Source organism: Pteronotus mesoamericanus, unplaced genomic scaffold, assembly GCF_021234165.1.
Source record: "Pteronotus mesoamericanus isolate MK-2021 breed Mesoamerican mustached bat unplaced genomic scaffold, CSHL_Meso_final scaffold_21, whole genome shotgun sequence".
In the NCBI taxonomy this organism is placed as follows: Eukaryota; Metazoa; Chordata; class Mammalia; order Chiroptera; family Mormoopidae; genus Pteronotus; species Pteronotus mesoamericanus.
Genome location: NW_026555310.1, coordinates 16,055,364 through 16,071,585, shown reverse-complemented (window position 1 = coordinate 16,071,585; position 16,222 = coordinate 16,055,364). Strand labels below are relative to the sequence as shown.

At 37.3% G+C, this 16,222-nt stretch overlaps 1 protein-coding gene across 2 annotated transcripts in view; it reads right to left on the bottom strand.

Annotated features, from left to right (window-relative positions):
• The window catches only part of TMTC1 (transmembrane O-mannosyltransferase targeting cadherins 1), a 239,540-nt gene that overhangs the window by 201,963 nt on the left and 21,355 nt on the right, over positions 1–16,222 (bottom strand). Inside the window, exons 3-5 of one of the 2 annotated variants that reach the window (XM_054591287.1) lie at positions 8,136–8,209; positions 5,592–5,768; positions 1,550–1,756 (exon numbers count right to left, since the gene is read on the bottom strand). In XM_054591287.1, the coding sequence (XP_054447262.1) occupies positions 1,550–1,756; positions 5,592–5,768; positions 8,136–8,209 (458 nt within the window). The remainder of the gene's footprint in view (positions 1–1,549; positions 1,757–5,591; positions 5,769–8,135; positions 8,210–16,222) is intronic. The other variant, XM_054591288.1, reaches the window with a different exon arrangement.

Here is a 16,222-nt window from a genome sequence, read left to right as displayed (position 1 = left end):
ATTTCTCCCTTTGACTTTCCATCTCAGTCACCGATGTGATAGTCCACCCAACTGTTTAAGCCAAAACCCCCAAAATCTTGTTTCCTTCCTTGCCCTTACCCCAAACATCAGCTAGTCATGGTGGATTTGTATCCAAAAGATATCCCAAACCCACCACATCTGTTCACTCCAGTCTCCATCATCCTCAGCCAACACGCTTCTTTCTCCCTTAGTCTGTAAAAAACTTCTTAACCCTTTTCTCTTCTTTATTCTTCTCCGCAGCATTATGGACCAAGGTGAACCAGAGTAGTTGATGTAATCATTTCTTACCACATTAAGATAAAAAAAAAAGAAGAAGAAGAAGAAGAAGCAGAACTCCACAGTCTCCCCATTCCACTCAGAATAAAATTAAAACTTGCTTCCACAGCTAATACCGCCCTTCTTTATCCGGGCCTTGCCCATGCCCTGACCTTGCCTTTCCAATCCCCACTTGCTCATTACCCCAAGCCTGGAACCCCCTGCCCAGATCTGTCCACGGCCAGCTCGTCTTCTCACTCGGGAGGATGCAGGAGGCCTTTTGTGACGACCAGTGCAAATTCGTCCTGGCCAGGCCCCCATCACTCTCCATCACATTGTTCACTCACTGTTGGTTATTTATTCAGTTCTGTCTTCTCCTACTAGAAAGGAGGTTTCGCAAGAGGAAAGTCCTCGTTTTCCCTATTCACCAGGATGCTTCTGGTACGTAGAATAGTGACTGGCACGTGAGAGTCACTCAATAGGTATTTTATTTAAAATAGATCTTTAATAAATGAATGAATGGAGCAAGATACAAAGGATATACAGGAAAAGGTGGGAATAATGGGAAACAAAGACCCTGAAAAAGAGGGAGTTTTCTAGAACTGAACAGAAAAATAAGAATAGCAATCTAAAGTAATAAAGTGCTAACAGTATGAATTGAATTTCCATCTTTATTAAATTCTGTCTTGCCCATGGCTTGAGCTATTTTTGAGGCAACCTAATTTAGTGAGCACCTGTTCTGATAAATCTATGCTAATTTTCATGGCTAGGTCAAAATATTTTTAAAACAAAAGAAAATCCCATACTTTAAAGATTTTCCTGCATCCTCAAAACATTTCAGAGAGGCAGAATCCCCTGGGCTTTCTCCCATACTTGCACTGTAATAAATTCTTATCACACACAAAGAGCAAGGAGCGGCAGCAGGCAGAGAGAGAGCTCTCCCTCCTCCCCCAGGAAACCAACGCAAGGTTCTTCCACCAGGAAAACAAGAAAATGTTCTTTATTGAGTCTTCACAGATCCACACCTCACCCCCTACTTCTAAACAACAGCGGATAGCCGGGCTTTTTCTAGCTACTTCTTTCTTATCTGGTCTAATACAGGAAAAGAAAGGGAGGAAGGGAGGGAGGAAGGGGAGGAAAGAGGGAGGCAGAGAAACAAGGAGAGAGGAGGAGGTCACAAAGAACCAACTCAGGACTTCAAGTTGTCCTATCAACTCACACGGGTGAAGCTGGATAGTGAAAACGCACACAGTCAAGGAGCCCAGCCCAGTACCTCATCATGGACCACACAGCTCGAGGAGACACCGGGAATCCACTGCTCTTGGGTTCTGGTGGCAATGGGGAGTGGCAGCCACTCCACGCTCCTCTGTGAGGGAACCGCTGCTGCCTCCCATTCTCCCGGAGCGGGTGCGCTGGCAGTGAGGAGGGCTGGGGGCTCCCAGGCTGCTGCGGGCTGCGCTGATGGATGACCCCATTGCTCCTAAACAAAGTCAAAGGGAATGACAAGGCTGGCAGCAAGAAATGGCCATCCCCTGTCCCACCCCAAAGTCTCATTTCTGGAAGCAACCAACCATTCTCAAGCGTTTTTTTTTCTCTTGTTTCTGGTATGAACCATAGTATTTTAAAAATAACATAGTTATATTTTTGATTTTAGGACTTATTATATTGACTCCCTAATATAGAAAACTAGGACTCAGTCTCTCTTACATGGTCACCAATACACACACACACACACACACACACACACACACACACCCCCTCTTTTTCACCCCTCATTCTCCAAATATATTTCTCTCACAATATTTGATTGAAGTGGTATTCAGTATTTGCATAATTATGATCTTGTAAAACACTGTTCATAGCTGATCCATAAAGTACTGTGCCTACATTTTTTTCATGAATCCTCTGAGATAGATAGATAGATAGATAGATAGATAGATAGATATTCATAACCACTGGATGAGAAAAACTTAAAAAGTCTGATTCTACCAAGTGATGATGAGAACATGCAGCAAAGGGATCCTGAGACACTGCTACAATCGTTTCAATAGCTATGTCTCAACATGCAACACCGTGAACATGAACCTACCTGTGGTCCCAGCAACCCCATCCCTGTGGTGTGCCCCAGAGAATCCCACAGGTATTTGCACAAGAAACTCCACTGCAGCATAGTTTATAATAGCAAAAATTGTGAAAATAACCTATTTCCCAAATCCATAAAAATGGTTTAGTAAACTGGGATAATTAAATACCATACAACAGTTAAAATGCATGAACTATAGCTATTTGTATCAACAGATAAAAATATTGTGCCTTGTAGCCTAATGTCAAATGAAAAGGAAAGCAAGTGATACCATTTATACAAAGTTTAAAAATATGTTAAGTAATACAATTTGGTATTGATTGGTATATACATATGAAGTAATGACATAAAAATAATCATAGAAATAAAAAGTACCAAATTCAGGATTGTGGTTACTTCTATAGAGAGAGGTTAGGAACTGGGATTAGGGAATGCTAGTCTCTGCTTGTTGGAAATTATATCCTAATTTTTAAAAAGTAAAGAGAAAAAGAAATCTAACTTTCAGGAGCTCATCTTTCACTAAAAATATTTCTTCCTAAAGGTAATGTCAAATAAAAGAAATTCCACTCCATTTTGTGGTCCACTTAAAATTTAGAAATAATTTGCTGTTCATATAGGAAAGAGCTTTCAACATTTACTTCTGTTACTGTTTCTTTCCCACTACCAAAAAAATCATACAAGGAAAGACCTCAAGAACAACCTAGTTCCAAGATATTTATTCTAAATGAGCAAATAAAGTGGGGGCTAGGTCCCTAAGAGTTTGTCCAAAACTGTGTGTGTACATTAATTTGGGAAAAGGGGACATAATTTGGTGAGATTCTCAAAGGGGTTATGACCCCCAGTAAATACACTCAGAACCTCTGAGCTGGTCTCACAGTACAAATGTGAGGCCAGTTCCCGAGCAGCAGGTGTTCTGGGAGGTCTCTAGGTCCTTGTGTTGTACTCCTTTCACAGAGGCAGGGGTGCTCAGAAGTGACTCTGTGACTCGGAGTCACAAAGACAGGGGTCCTAATCCTGGCTCCACTCAGGGTTGGGTGCCTCTGGAGAGGTTACTTTCTGTGCCTCTGTTTTCTCCTCTGTAAAATGAGGGCGACAATTGTGAGCATTGTGTGACATCATACCTGTAAATAGCCTAGCACACACAATGCCTGGCACATGGCCAGAACTCAAGAGCATAGTAACCATCATGGGCCAGGTCTCCCTGTTACATGCTCTGGGTTCCTTCTTACCACTTTCACAGCTGTAATCAGTTACTCATGTAATTACTTATGTAACGTCTGTCTCCTCCAGTATTACACATGCTCTTTGAGGGAAGGAATCTTACCTCTCAGGTACAGGATAAATATGTGTTGAATGGGAGGATAGAAGGATGAAGGTAAAAAAATGAATGTCTCCACTTACGCAGAGCTGCTGGTTTTGAGAGCTAGGTTACTTAAAGGAAGTCACAGAAATTCTGAACAATTTCTGAGCTACACATCAGCACGTTATTCCTTCCATAGAACTGCCAGCAGTTTATAATGGAGGTCAAAAAAGATGATTAAAAGAGTAAAAAATACAATTATCCCCTTTGAAAGCAGCCTGGCTTGCCCTGGCTATTGCGAATCAGTTGGTTGGGGCATTGTCCCGTAAACTGAAGGGTAGTGGTTTCAATTCCCTGTCAGGGCACATGCCTAGGTTGCAGGTTCGGTCCCTGTTCAGGGTGCGTGCCAGAGGCAACCAACTGATGTTTCTCTCTCACATCAATGTTTCTTTCCCTCTTTCTCTCCTTCCCCTCCCTCTTCCTAAAAATCAATAAGCATTTCCTCTGGTGAGCATTGTTAAAAAAGAAACCGGATGAAGAAGAACGAACTATAGGCAACACTGGGCTGAAGAGTCCCAAGACCACAGGAGACATGACTTCCATGATGGGGCTAAAAAGGCTCTGGACTGGACCAAAGGGGTAGGTCTGCAGCGAATTGTCGCATCTTTCTGCTGTCAGTAAGGCAAAGCAGAAAGAAGCTAGGAGGCAAAGAGAAAAAGGATGCAAGGAGAAAGGGAAGAAAGTGGGAAGCAAGAGAAGTTGATAGATTGTTCTCTTTAAAAAAAAAAAAAAGGTGAGCAATGCAATTACTCCCACCAGTTGAGAGGATATAGAGGAAAGTTGTTTTCATATTATTCTCATATAAGCAACGGGAGATCCTTGGGCTCACAGCTTTCTTGGTATGAGCTTAGGTCAAAGTGATGACTGGGTTCCTTCCGTTTACAGACCTCTGAAATTCACAGGGAGCCCGCAGAGCACTCAACTCTATTTAAATGATGTCCAAGTACACCTAGGCAGGAAGGTATTCAGAATTTAATGATTAATCTCAGCTTGTTGCCACTCAATAGTGCTGCTCTTATCTTTATATCAAGAAGTATAAAGAGATAGGGAATAGTATAAAAAGGCAGGATTTTTTTAAATAAAATTTTTCATTGGACGAGGCAGAAAAATAAATAACCACATTTTTTTATAAGTTCAAAAGTAAGACCATGAAATTTTCTGAAAAATGGAATCTGTATGTCATCAAATTGTTAGTAATTATGGATTTGACAGACGAAGAAAATTATAGTATGTGTTTGAACTTGCCTTAGTCATTCTTATCAGTTACAGTCCACAGGATAAAGCGAATGCGCCTTAAATTTTAAAAATGAAATTGGGCTACTAAATAACTTGTTCTTTGATTTGAATATGATGTGTAAGTATTCCTGTATGGTTGAGGCTGGCCCATTGTGAAATTTCAAAATGAGACTCCCAAAACTCTTAGATAACAACATTAACTCTAGAGCAGACTCCAAATTAGCACTGTTCTTTGGTGGCTAACACTCATTTTCACGCACAGATTCAAGGCAAGCTGTTAACAAATGGTTTCCACTAACAACCACTTCTCTGTGTGAATCAACATTTCTCAGTGGTTTGCAACCAGAATACACTGCTAATATAAACTTGCAAATAGCATAGGTACTTTTAAATTCCTAATTTGAGGCTCACAAAAATTTTATAGTCCCCACTGATTTTTATAAAAGCATGAAGAGATTGAACATACGTAATAGATTTCTCTTAATGAAATATGACTTGTTTATTATATTATGGTCTAAGGTAAAGATATCTTTAACAAAACTGGTATACTTTATTTTAATGAAAGTTTGAAAATCATTAATTTAAGTACTTCTCTGCACATGCACTGCTTGATATCAAGACATTCAAATGACTTACGATTTCTCTTGCTTGCACGATAAGGAAAAGAGATCATAAACCAAGCACACTCCAAACACTGTGATGCCTGTCTCTTTCACCAGCATTGCGCAGGTCCCCAGAAACAAACCAAGCAGCAAGAAGAAGGGAGAAGCCGTGGACGGGAAACAGTCCCCGACACAACACTGGTCCACACTCCTGAAAAACATGGTTGAGATTCTTCTCATCTAAGATGTACTACCTTTTGACAATAAGATCTAACATCAATTTCATTGTTTTCTAAGTACATAGCTGAGTTAAGATTTCTTCAAGAATAGAATCGTTGAAAATTATAAAGATAGAAAAAAGTAAATGCCTAATACTGATTCTGATACTTAAATTAAGGTATATGAAAATTATGATAAAACCTGGCAGATAATAAATGCACACTAAAAGGCCATTTAAAATGCTACCATAGAGATATACTTAGTGACATGGGAAGATGGTTACTAAGCCATACGCATGGACTTTGGAGCCAGATTTCCTGGGTTCAAATCCTTGTTCTGCACTTAATTAACAGGGTGATATGGGGCGGGTTACTTTGCCTCTCTGCCTCAGTTCCTGAATCTGTGAAATAGCATCACAGTGTTGGAGGGAAGATTCAATAAGTGATTTATTACATGTTAAGTATTTATCATCGTTATTACTTTAGCAAAGGTGTTTGATATGCTTTTGTACACAAAATAATTAGTGGAGATATACGAATATATATATATATCTCTCAAAACATAATCATTTCTCTGTGATGAAAATACAGGTGTTTTGCTTTTCTCTTTTTTTATGCTTAATCTGTATTTTTAAATTCATTTCCCATGAGGACATTATTAAAGGATATTTACTCAGTAGATTTCCAGCAGGAATTTTCAAGAATGCTCCAGCAATGTAAAGTCTTTTTTTATCTTACAAAACAGAATCAGCCCCACATGAAGAAGCATCTCTATTCCTTTGGCAGGCACCACACCCATGTGCTCCTACTCCTTTGAAGTAAAAGCCAACAATTCTGCTGCTCTGATGTCTTACCCTTACTCTTATGTCTTGGAGCAGTTGCATAAAATTATATGCTGAATTTGCAGTAGGTATGCATTCTTCAATGCTGGTCTACAGCCTAAACTGCTAAAGGTGAGAATGGTATCACAATAGAAACCTGTACTACTATGGCTCATTATCACATAGATATGGATACACTGAAGGTTTAATCATGTTCCTAAATATATCAACCACACAGAGAAAGCTCAGAAGAACATGTTTAACCTGGCTCTAATACCAGAGTAAACAAGAAACAATTATTGAATTTGGACTTATATTTTTAAGATTTTTTACACCTTTATACATGACTAGCAATGCAGTGGAAGGTCAAAAAGCCAGGTACTAGTACACAGAAAACTGGTACTATGCTAAAAGGCTCATCTCTTTACTAAAACTTCATAAGACAATTCATTTCAGTCTTGACCCAAAGTTTAAGTTGGTTTACAACAGGTTTCACAATTTCAGCACTACTGGCATTGTGGGGAAGAAGATTCTTTATTTTAAGGGCTGCTCTATACAGTAGAGGATCCTGGGTCTATCGAGCTGTGACAAGCGAAAATGTCTCCAGACATTGTCAAATGTTCCCTGGTGGAAGTAGGGGTAAATTTGCCACTGGTTTGGGACAGTGTTCCTCAGAGTCACTGGGCTTTGTGAGAGTATAGCGCAATGAACTGATCAAAGATCAAGGTTCACAAATCCTTACCCAGGCAGTTCTCCACGAAGAAGGACAACATGGTTCACTGGCCCCTTTTTCCCGGCCACGCCCTGAGTTCTCTGCCCCCACTTACATGTTCTCTTCAATCTGCCCCTTTCTCTATGTGATTATGTCACCACTCAGGTGAGAACCTGATCACACTGCAGGGAAAGCAGCAATTTAATAAAAAAAAAATGTTTTATTGAGTTTCAACCTCCCAAAGCAAGACACTTCGGTCTATTGATGAAAGGATATGTAAATTGGAAAACCACAGTTGAGACACACTGCTTTCAATTCAGCCTTGTTTTAAGCTCTGAGCTACTCTAATGAGGATGAGAAGGAAGCAAAAAAATAGGACCAAAATGAAAAGGAAAAATCAAACAAATCATAGGCAAATAAGAGAGAAGGTTACATTCCATGTATTTTGGCTCAGAGCTAAGATTCCAAATTCTACTCTCAGTAAGAAACTACAATTAAGAGAAATCAAGGAGCAAAAGCTTGTCTTCCTGGTACTGGGAGGGCAGTTCCTATAAAAGGTTATGACAGTGTTCAGAATGTAGTTGGAAGAGAGAACACCCTACCACTTGGTAAGCAGAAGATTTCCTATGCTAGGTCTCTGGGAACCTCTCTGAGCACTTCAGTGTCAAGAAACCTCCTTCCTCTCTCAGGCAGAGGCCCAGAGACCGCCTCCCACCCCCAACACACACACATACACACACACACACACACACATGCACGCATAGCAAAATTTCCCAAGGGACAGCATGACTGTAATCACAGAGAAGGACATTCTTCGCTATACCTACCTATTGTAGGAGAGAAAAGCCAACAGAAACAGCAGGCACGCCAACACATCAGCTCTGCCGACAATTCCAGCCACCTAGAATGTTTGAAAAATAAAAAATAAAAACCTAGAAAATTATTTCCAGCAAACTATTCATTTATGTATTCAGAAATGTATTCATTTATGTAGGGTATTCATTTATGTAGGGTACAATAAAGTGGGAAACACGCCGTTCTTCACATTCTGATACATGACTCACTACCTCTGGTTATCACTTATGTTTAATAATATGTTTATAGAAGGAGAAAAAGAGTAAGGAAGGGGCAAGATTTTCATGTTTAATTTCATTTTTAACCTTTCTTCTATAGGTTAATTCACAGCACCCAAATTTATTCATTTATTGGTTTATTCAAAAATATTTTTTGAGCAATGAGAGAGTGCAGGACACGGTGCTAGTCTTTGGGCCCTGGAATACTAACAGAGCAGAGGATATTTATACAGCAGTAGAGAAAATCAGTTGAGGAATCAATAATTCTGACAAGAATGGGAATGAGTGTGAACCCATTGTTGCCGTTTCTAAGTGTATGCGCATGTGTGTATTTCTTAGTTCTGTCGCTGAAAGGACCTAGAAGCAAATACCTCCGCGACAGAGAGCCCTCCCGGAACTAACAGAGAACCAGTCCTCCTTTACAGAGAACACGGACTGCAGGGCTGAGGCTGGGGAGTTAAAGAGAAGATTGATCATCATCTCATGATAGAAAGGAAGGAAGTGTTCAAAATACGACAGGTACATGTCAAAAGGACATAGAAGTCAGTGACTAGCCACTGACCAAATATGAGACAATTTGAACATCGAAATAAATAAGGACATTAAAAATTAGAAACCATTCAAAAAAGACATTCGAGAGTACATACTGACAATAAATACATAGATAGATGGATGGATGAATACATGCATAAGTACTTATATGCATACAGTAAGCAAGTGAATGGAAAAGAATGGACAGCTCTTCCATACATTAAAACTCCAGTTAATGAATGTAGAGGGAGTAGTGCAGTTGGAAAATAGCCATTTCCCTTCTTTATGTGAGTAAAGAGTAGTTCGATCAACAAACATCACAAAATATCCATGCATGTTAAACCTAAGCTATGAAAGTTTAATGAGGCATGGGATATTTGCAGGGTTTCAAAGCATTTCCTCACTGATTAATTATTAGCTGAAAAAAAATTTTTAAATAGTTATGCAATGGAGAAAATGTGTTATATTGCATTACATCTTGACTGGAGGATAGAACAACCTCATCAGTAAAGGGAAAGGACATGGCATGCCTCTGTATGTGATACCCTGAAGGACACATCACTTGTATAGTATGCCAGTCAGGAATGCATAACCTGAATATAATCATGAGAAATCACAGGACAACTCATGATGAGATCACTCTTATAAAATATAAATTAGTATATATTTTCTAGTAATAAAGTATAAAAATATAGTAATTCTATATTATTATATAACATTAAATTTATATTTTAATATCTTATAATTTATATTATAGTATATCTTGATTTACTAATTATGTCACAGCTCATTATAATCTAATACATCATAATATAGTATTGCATACAATATTATGCAATACATATATATGTAATATATAATATGTTATATATTACAGGTATATGTTGTATTTAAATAATATACTATATATGCATATATTATGTATTTATATTTTATATATTTTATTTTTATGTTTCTACATTATGTATTACATAATATATTTCTATTTTTATATATTATAAAATTTAATATACTATACATTTGAATACTATATTAAATATTATAAAATATAATATGTAGTATGTATTATATATTTATAGTTTAATTATGTAATATAATATATAACATGAATTTCAAAGTTATAAAAAATATGTTACTAACATTTTGTTATATACCTTCTCACATAAATTTTAAATTATATTTCAAGCTATATATTATATTACAGAAAGACATAAAGACTAGTAGCTATTCCAAACTTAAGGAGACTAAAGAGAAATGATAACTAATGGCCTTAGTTTTAGAATATACAACTAAATTATTAAGTGTAAGGGCACATGAATTATGCAACCTGCTCTCAAATGCTTCAAAAAACAGTATTTTTATACGTTGAGAAAGAAAGAGAGGAAGAATGAGAAAGCAAATGTGGCAACTTTTGAAAAATTGGTGAAGTTAGAGAAAGGGTATATGGTCATTGCATTTTTTTAAGTTTGACATTTTTTTAAAAATGTGTTATTCAAGAAAGGGCCAAAATGGAATAGAGGTGGGGACAGAGGGCTATTTATAAACCTTTGTATTCTTGTACTATTTAACATGTATGTGAATTTCTCTTATTTTTTTTTAAATCCAAGAAGGAAAACTGTAAAGGAGGAAAATGGAGTATGATCCAAAGAACGCTTCCAAGAAAAGGTCACATATGATCTAGATCTTGAGGAGGAGTTCACAAGGGAAATGAACTGGGTTAACATTTCAGCACAGAAAATGGCATCGCACAAATCACACAGGACCTAAAGCCACAGAGTATTAGAGACTGAATCAACAATTCATAACAAAAAATTATTTTCTGGGAAATATTCCTATAAATATCCTCATATAATGAGCACACTGTGCAGTCATAAGGGAGAAGCAATGACACGCACATGGAGCTAGACCATCCTACGCTTGAATATAGGCTCCTCTTGCTATTTGAGTGAGACTCAATTTTGCTATGTTTAACTTCTTAGATTTGGTTTTGTTACCTTCAAAATGGATACAACACCCCTATCTCATATTACAGTTGTAATTAATGATACGATATATATAAAGTATCCACTTAACATCGGTGCCTTTCTTCCTTTTCCCTGCAGAGAAATGGGGTAAAACTCTTGGCACTGAGACAGGATGTTCCATGTAGATTATGGAAATCATCTTTTTATCTTAAGGGTTACATATACGATGTTTTCATTTAACTTTATTAGATAATATATCTATTAGTTAAAATAGAAATAAAAGTAATTAAATTACATGCCTACATATAGATTGATAGCAAGTCACATATTGAGAAAAATTCTAGTTCAGTTTATATCAAGAGACACCTGGATGTGGTCAAATAATTTCTTTTTTTTTTTTAATTTATAAATCATGTTTATTCTATTACAGTTGTCTCTATTTTTAAATAATTTCATTGGCAGTACAGAGTTGACAGCTATTATTCAATGTGGCTGCTACGACCGCACTCTGTTCGTTGACCTGTTAATCTATGACAAATTTGAGTGCCAAATTAGGAAGACTGCATGACTCAAGAGAGGTAGGCAGTGACAATGTGGTGTCACCTCGGTGTCAAGGCTCAGCTCAAACTCACTGTCTGTAAGGTAACATTTAGTTGCACATGGTTCACCTGTGAAGCCCAAATCTGCTCGGTGTATACCACCAACCTCTGTGAGCACTGAGCTCAACATCAACTATAAGGTCTTCTGAGGGTTAAATAGAGAGCCCAGCTTGCCAGCAACAAAGTCTTGGGACAAGGCCAGGCATCTGGGCCCAGAGGGACACCCATCACAGCACAACTAATGTGGCCAACTCAAACAACAGCAAGACTTGCAAGCTGATATTGGGTGTAGCAGGCTGGAATGAGGCAATCATAAGCTAGGCGAGCATAACTAATGCATTAAAGGCACCTGAAGCCCTGCTTCTCGAATTGCAGCCTGTTAGTGCTGCTGGGAAACAGCAGCAGCAGAATATGCCAGCTGGATGTGTCCCCATAAAAAGAATGCAGTGTCCCTTGGAGGAGAAGGTTGGGAGGTGTAACAATGTTAGTGCTAAACACCAATAGACTTTGTCGCCAACTTCAAACCATCAAGCATTCTCTGAACATCCACTCTATATTTGTGCTGAGTTAGGGTCCTGTCAGCAACTACTATATGCCTACACTAGCCATTCACTGTGATTCAATTAGTTAATAGGATCATATTCAGTAATTGCGTGGCTTATTCCAGTCAACAAACATTTTCCAAGTGCCTCCTATTTGCCAGGTATTATGCAAGCTGGAGGGATATATCCTGCCTCAAGGAGTTTAACATCTGGAAAGGAGTCAAAGGAATATATTAATATGATAGAGGGAAACTGCATGTCTCATAAAGAGGAGAAATCACTGCCATGGGAAGACTAAAGGAATAAATTTTGATGTAAGGATCTGGGAAGGCTTCATGAAAAGGCTGGCCTTATACACTGAAACAAAGGACAGGCCAAGGAACACATTAGGAAGCTCATGATAGGGGAATATGTATCCTGGGCTAGAGAGGGAATGAGGAAGCATTCTAGGCAGAGGAAAGGGGAGTCAGAAAACATACAGGGTGGGTCTGGAAGGGAAGGCATAACGGAATGAAAGCATGGAGTAAAGGAAAAGGAGGCAAGAGTGGGCAACGGGAAGCAAAGATAGAATTTAAACTGGAGCCCTTTGGGCTTGATTCTGTGACAATGTCAGCTGAACGTAGGGTACTGGGAAGTACAAAAGGACTTGCTCAAAAATACATGCAAATGGACAGCGTGTATTTCTGCTTCATGCTGCAGGTTTTCATCTCCAAGGGGGTAGTTATAACCTGAGAATAGTATCCGTTAAATATTCAAACAGTGGAAAAACAGGTGATTTGGGTAGAATTGAAATAATATGACATTCAGATCTCTGAGCAAGCTTAACAGAATCATGTGGAAATTGCCAATTAAGGACTTAATTTCCTCCCAAAACTTATTACTTCTTGGAATACCACTCATAGGATTTGTATAAAGTTATTAATCATTTTATCTGCAAGGATGAGTTCCATTAGCGTCAGACAGAGCCCAAACACACATTTAATCCGACGCAGCAGCTAAAGGCCAGACCAGCTGATTAGATCATGACAGTTCTCTATTGCATGCTCTTGTTCCAGTTCTAGAAAAGTTGACCTTAACTTCCACCTTGCTATATCAGCATTTCCTGCTCATGCTTTTAACTAAAGTGCATTCCTTCAAACCAGTAATGTCTCTACAATGATTAAGTTTGAATTCTCATAGGAGATTACAATAATTTTTCCCATTTTTCCCAATTACTGATTTTTCTTATAATTTCCTAAGAAATATACTGTCAGGAAACTCTTCCAAGAATTGCAAAGCCTTAAATGAAGAAAGGTCTGAGTTTATCTTATTCATCAGTATATCCCTGCACTGAGGACTGCATTCCAGTCTCTCAAATGTTTGTTGAAAAATTGAGTAAATACAAGGGGGTGGGGCAAAAAAATGGAATTTACTTATAAAAAATAATGTATCTATTCTTACATGTTTAAATTTCAGTCACCTTCAAAGTACTATCCATTTGATGCAATACACCCATCGAGACTTTGTTTTCCACTGTTCAAAACAGTTTTGATTTCACTGACTTTGATGCCTTTCAGTGCCTCTGCCGTTTTTTGTTTCACCTCTTCCACATCAGCTAAACATTTCTGTTTTGAGGGGGGTTCCCCCTCATAAATGAATATGTTCCTGTCTAGTTAAATTGAAATATTGGGATGGCCTAAAAGTTCATTTGTGTTTTTCTATAAGATGGCTCTCATAGCACTTAGTTGTCTTTAATTTCCTTCAAATCAATTTTATTAGACTGCATTGTGACAGCTGTCATATCAGCGAGTATTTAAAAAAACTTATCAAAACTGGTGAGTTTTTTTATGTAGCCATTTTAATATTGAAGATGGAAGAAAATAAGTGACATTTTCAGAATATTATGCTTTATTATTTCAAGAAAGGTAAAAACACAACAGAAATGCAAAAAACAAAATTTCTTCAGTGTACGGAGAAGGTGCTGTGACTGATCAAACAAGTTACAGTGGTTTGCAAATTTCATTCTGGAGATTTCTCGCTGGACAATGATGTTACATGGTTGGGTAGACCAGCTGAAGTTGATTGCAACCAAATCATGACATTAACTAAGAACAATCAACACAATACCATGTGACAGATAACTGACATACTCAAAATATCCAAATCAATAAAGTTAATGGTGAAAATTAAAAATTTGTCTTTTATTTTATGGGAAAAACCATACAGATTTTTTGACCAACCCAATAATTTTTTTTCTCTGCTGGCAGTCATGTTTTATTACAACATATTTCCGGATCTTCTCTGAATTTAGGTGTATGTGCTTTGGCTTTTCTAGGAGACTGCAAACAAATTGTGTATAGGGATCTTGCTCTCTACCCACATGTTCTGTTGGCACCCAGCAAGTACTCATTAACTATTTCTGATGACACAATTAATAAATCAAATCTTTAGTCATATCAACGTGTTTAAATATAATAATATCAGCATGTTTAAATTAAACCTCTTCCCTTCCAAATTTAAATCCTTCCTGAGATAATTTATGGTCCCATTTTTGTTTACTTAACAAAGTAGAGATATCTCCCACTAATCTCCTCTCCCACACACTATGTTCTATGTTTCTTTTTTAATATAATTTATCACTATGTCTTTTATAAAGCACATCTCCTTTTTCTAGTTCTCTGCCCTTCTCCTTAGAAGCCTGAACTAATATCTATAATTAAATAACAGTCTCTTGATTTTACTTCCTAGTATAGATTGTTATGTAGGTCAAATTTGTCTCCTTTTTACACCTCCCTCATCTCCTTATGAATGCAAATAGTTTTTCTAACACTTTTCCCTAAATAAATGCCCAACCCTTAGACTCTTCTACTCATATAATTGTGTTGCCATGGGTTTTTCATTTTTGGGGTTTTTTTTTGTCCAATTGGTACAAAAGCTTGCTGAAACCCTTTCTTAAAGGTCATTTTGCTAACGCGAGTTTCCTTTTTTATTTAGAGTTCAACCTAACTTTATCAGCCCATGATCACACTGCCAAAGGTTACCTGCATTTTATGTTCTACTCTGCAAGCTTAGAATTAGGAGCGTTATTGTCCTACACATTTGTCCGTTACTGCAAAAATTTTCCCCAAGACATTGTAAGCACAGATTTTCAACTTTACTTTAAAAATTATTTGTCAGAAATGTAATAAATATTATCACCCTGGCCACGTAGCTCAGTTGGTTGGAGCATTGTCCTGTACACCAAAAGGTTGAAGGTTCAACCCCCAGTCAGAGCACATAACTACGTTGTGGGTTCAATCCCCAATGGGGGTGCTCACGGAAAGCAGATAGATGTTTCTCTCTCTCTCCCTCCCTATCTCTCTCTCTCTCTCTCTCACTCTCTCTCTCTCTCTCAAAATCAATATCATATCCTCAGGTGAGAATTTTTTTTAAATGATTAAAAAATTGCTTTGGACCATCATCATATACAGGGTGGAGCAAAACTAGGTTTACAGTTTTAAGTACGTGAAACACAGAGTTTGTATTATTTTCTGTACAAACAACTGTAAACCTACTTTTGCTCCACCCTGTATTCTACATGGCGAAGTATTAGCCCTTGATTAGTATTTCTCTCACATTACAGCCAAAAAGAATATTAAAAAGTTATGTTATCTCTTTCATCTTTAAAAATTCATATCAAAATCTTTCATCATAATTTTAGATACTAGAAAAAAATCTAATTTCCTATGCATTGTAAATATTGATATTTTAAAATAAGGCTATAATGTTACTGTTTTAAATGTACCAAAAGGAATCTGAAATATACCATAGCATTTTGAAACTCATCATTTTCAATTTAAACACCAACAGGCTCTCTTTAAATAGTAGACATTTGCACCCTTCCATTTGAACTCACAGTTCCATTTTATTTCCCCTGAGCATTTTTCTTACTGTATTATATAGTTATGCTTAAAAATACATCTATTTTATCATTTCTCCCTGTGACAGAATATACATACAATTTAATGTTTTTAAAATTTTCTGTGACCCTATGTTTGTGTTATTCTTAATTTTGTATTATTTTTTCTAATTAGCATTAACATGTAATGGTTCAGTACCTCACAAATAAATTATAAAAATGATGAAAATTATCAAACATAAAGATACATCTTTAAGTAACAGATGCAGTAACCCTCTCTTCAATAAGTTCGGTGTTCTATGGCTGAATACCACCTTTTGTTAGAATA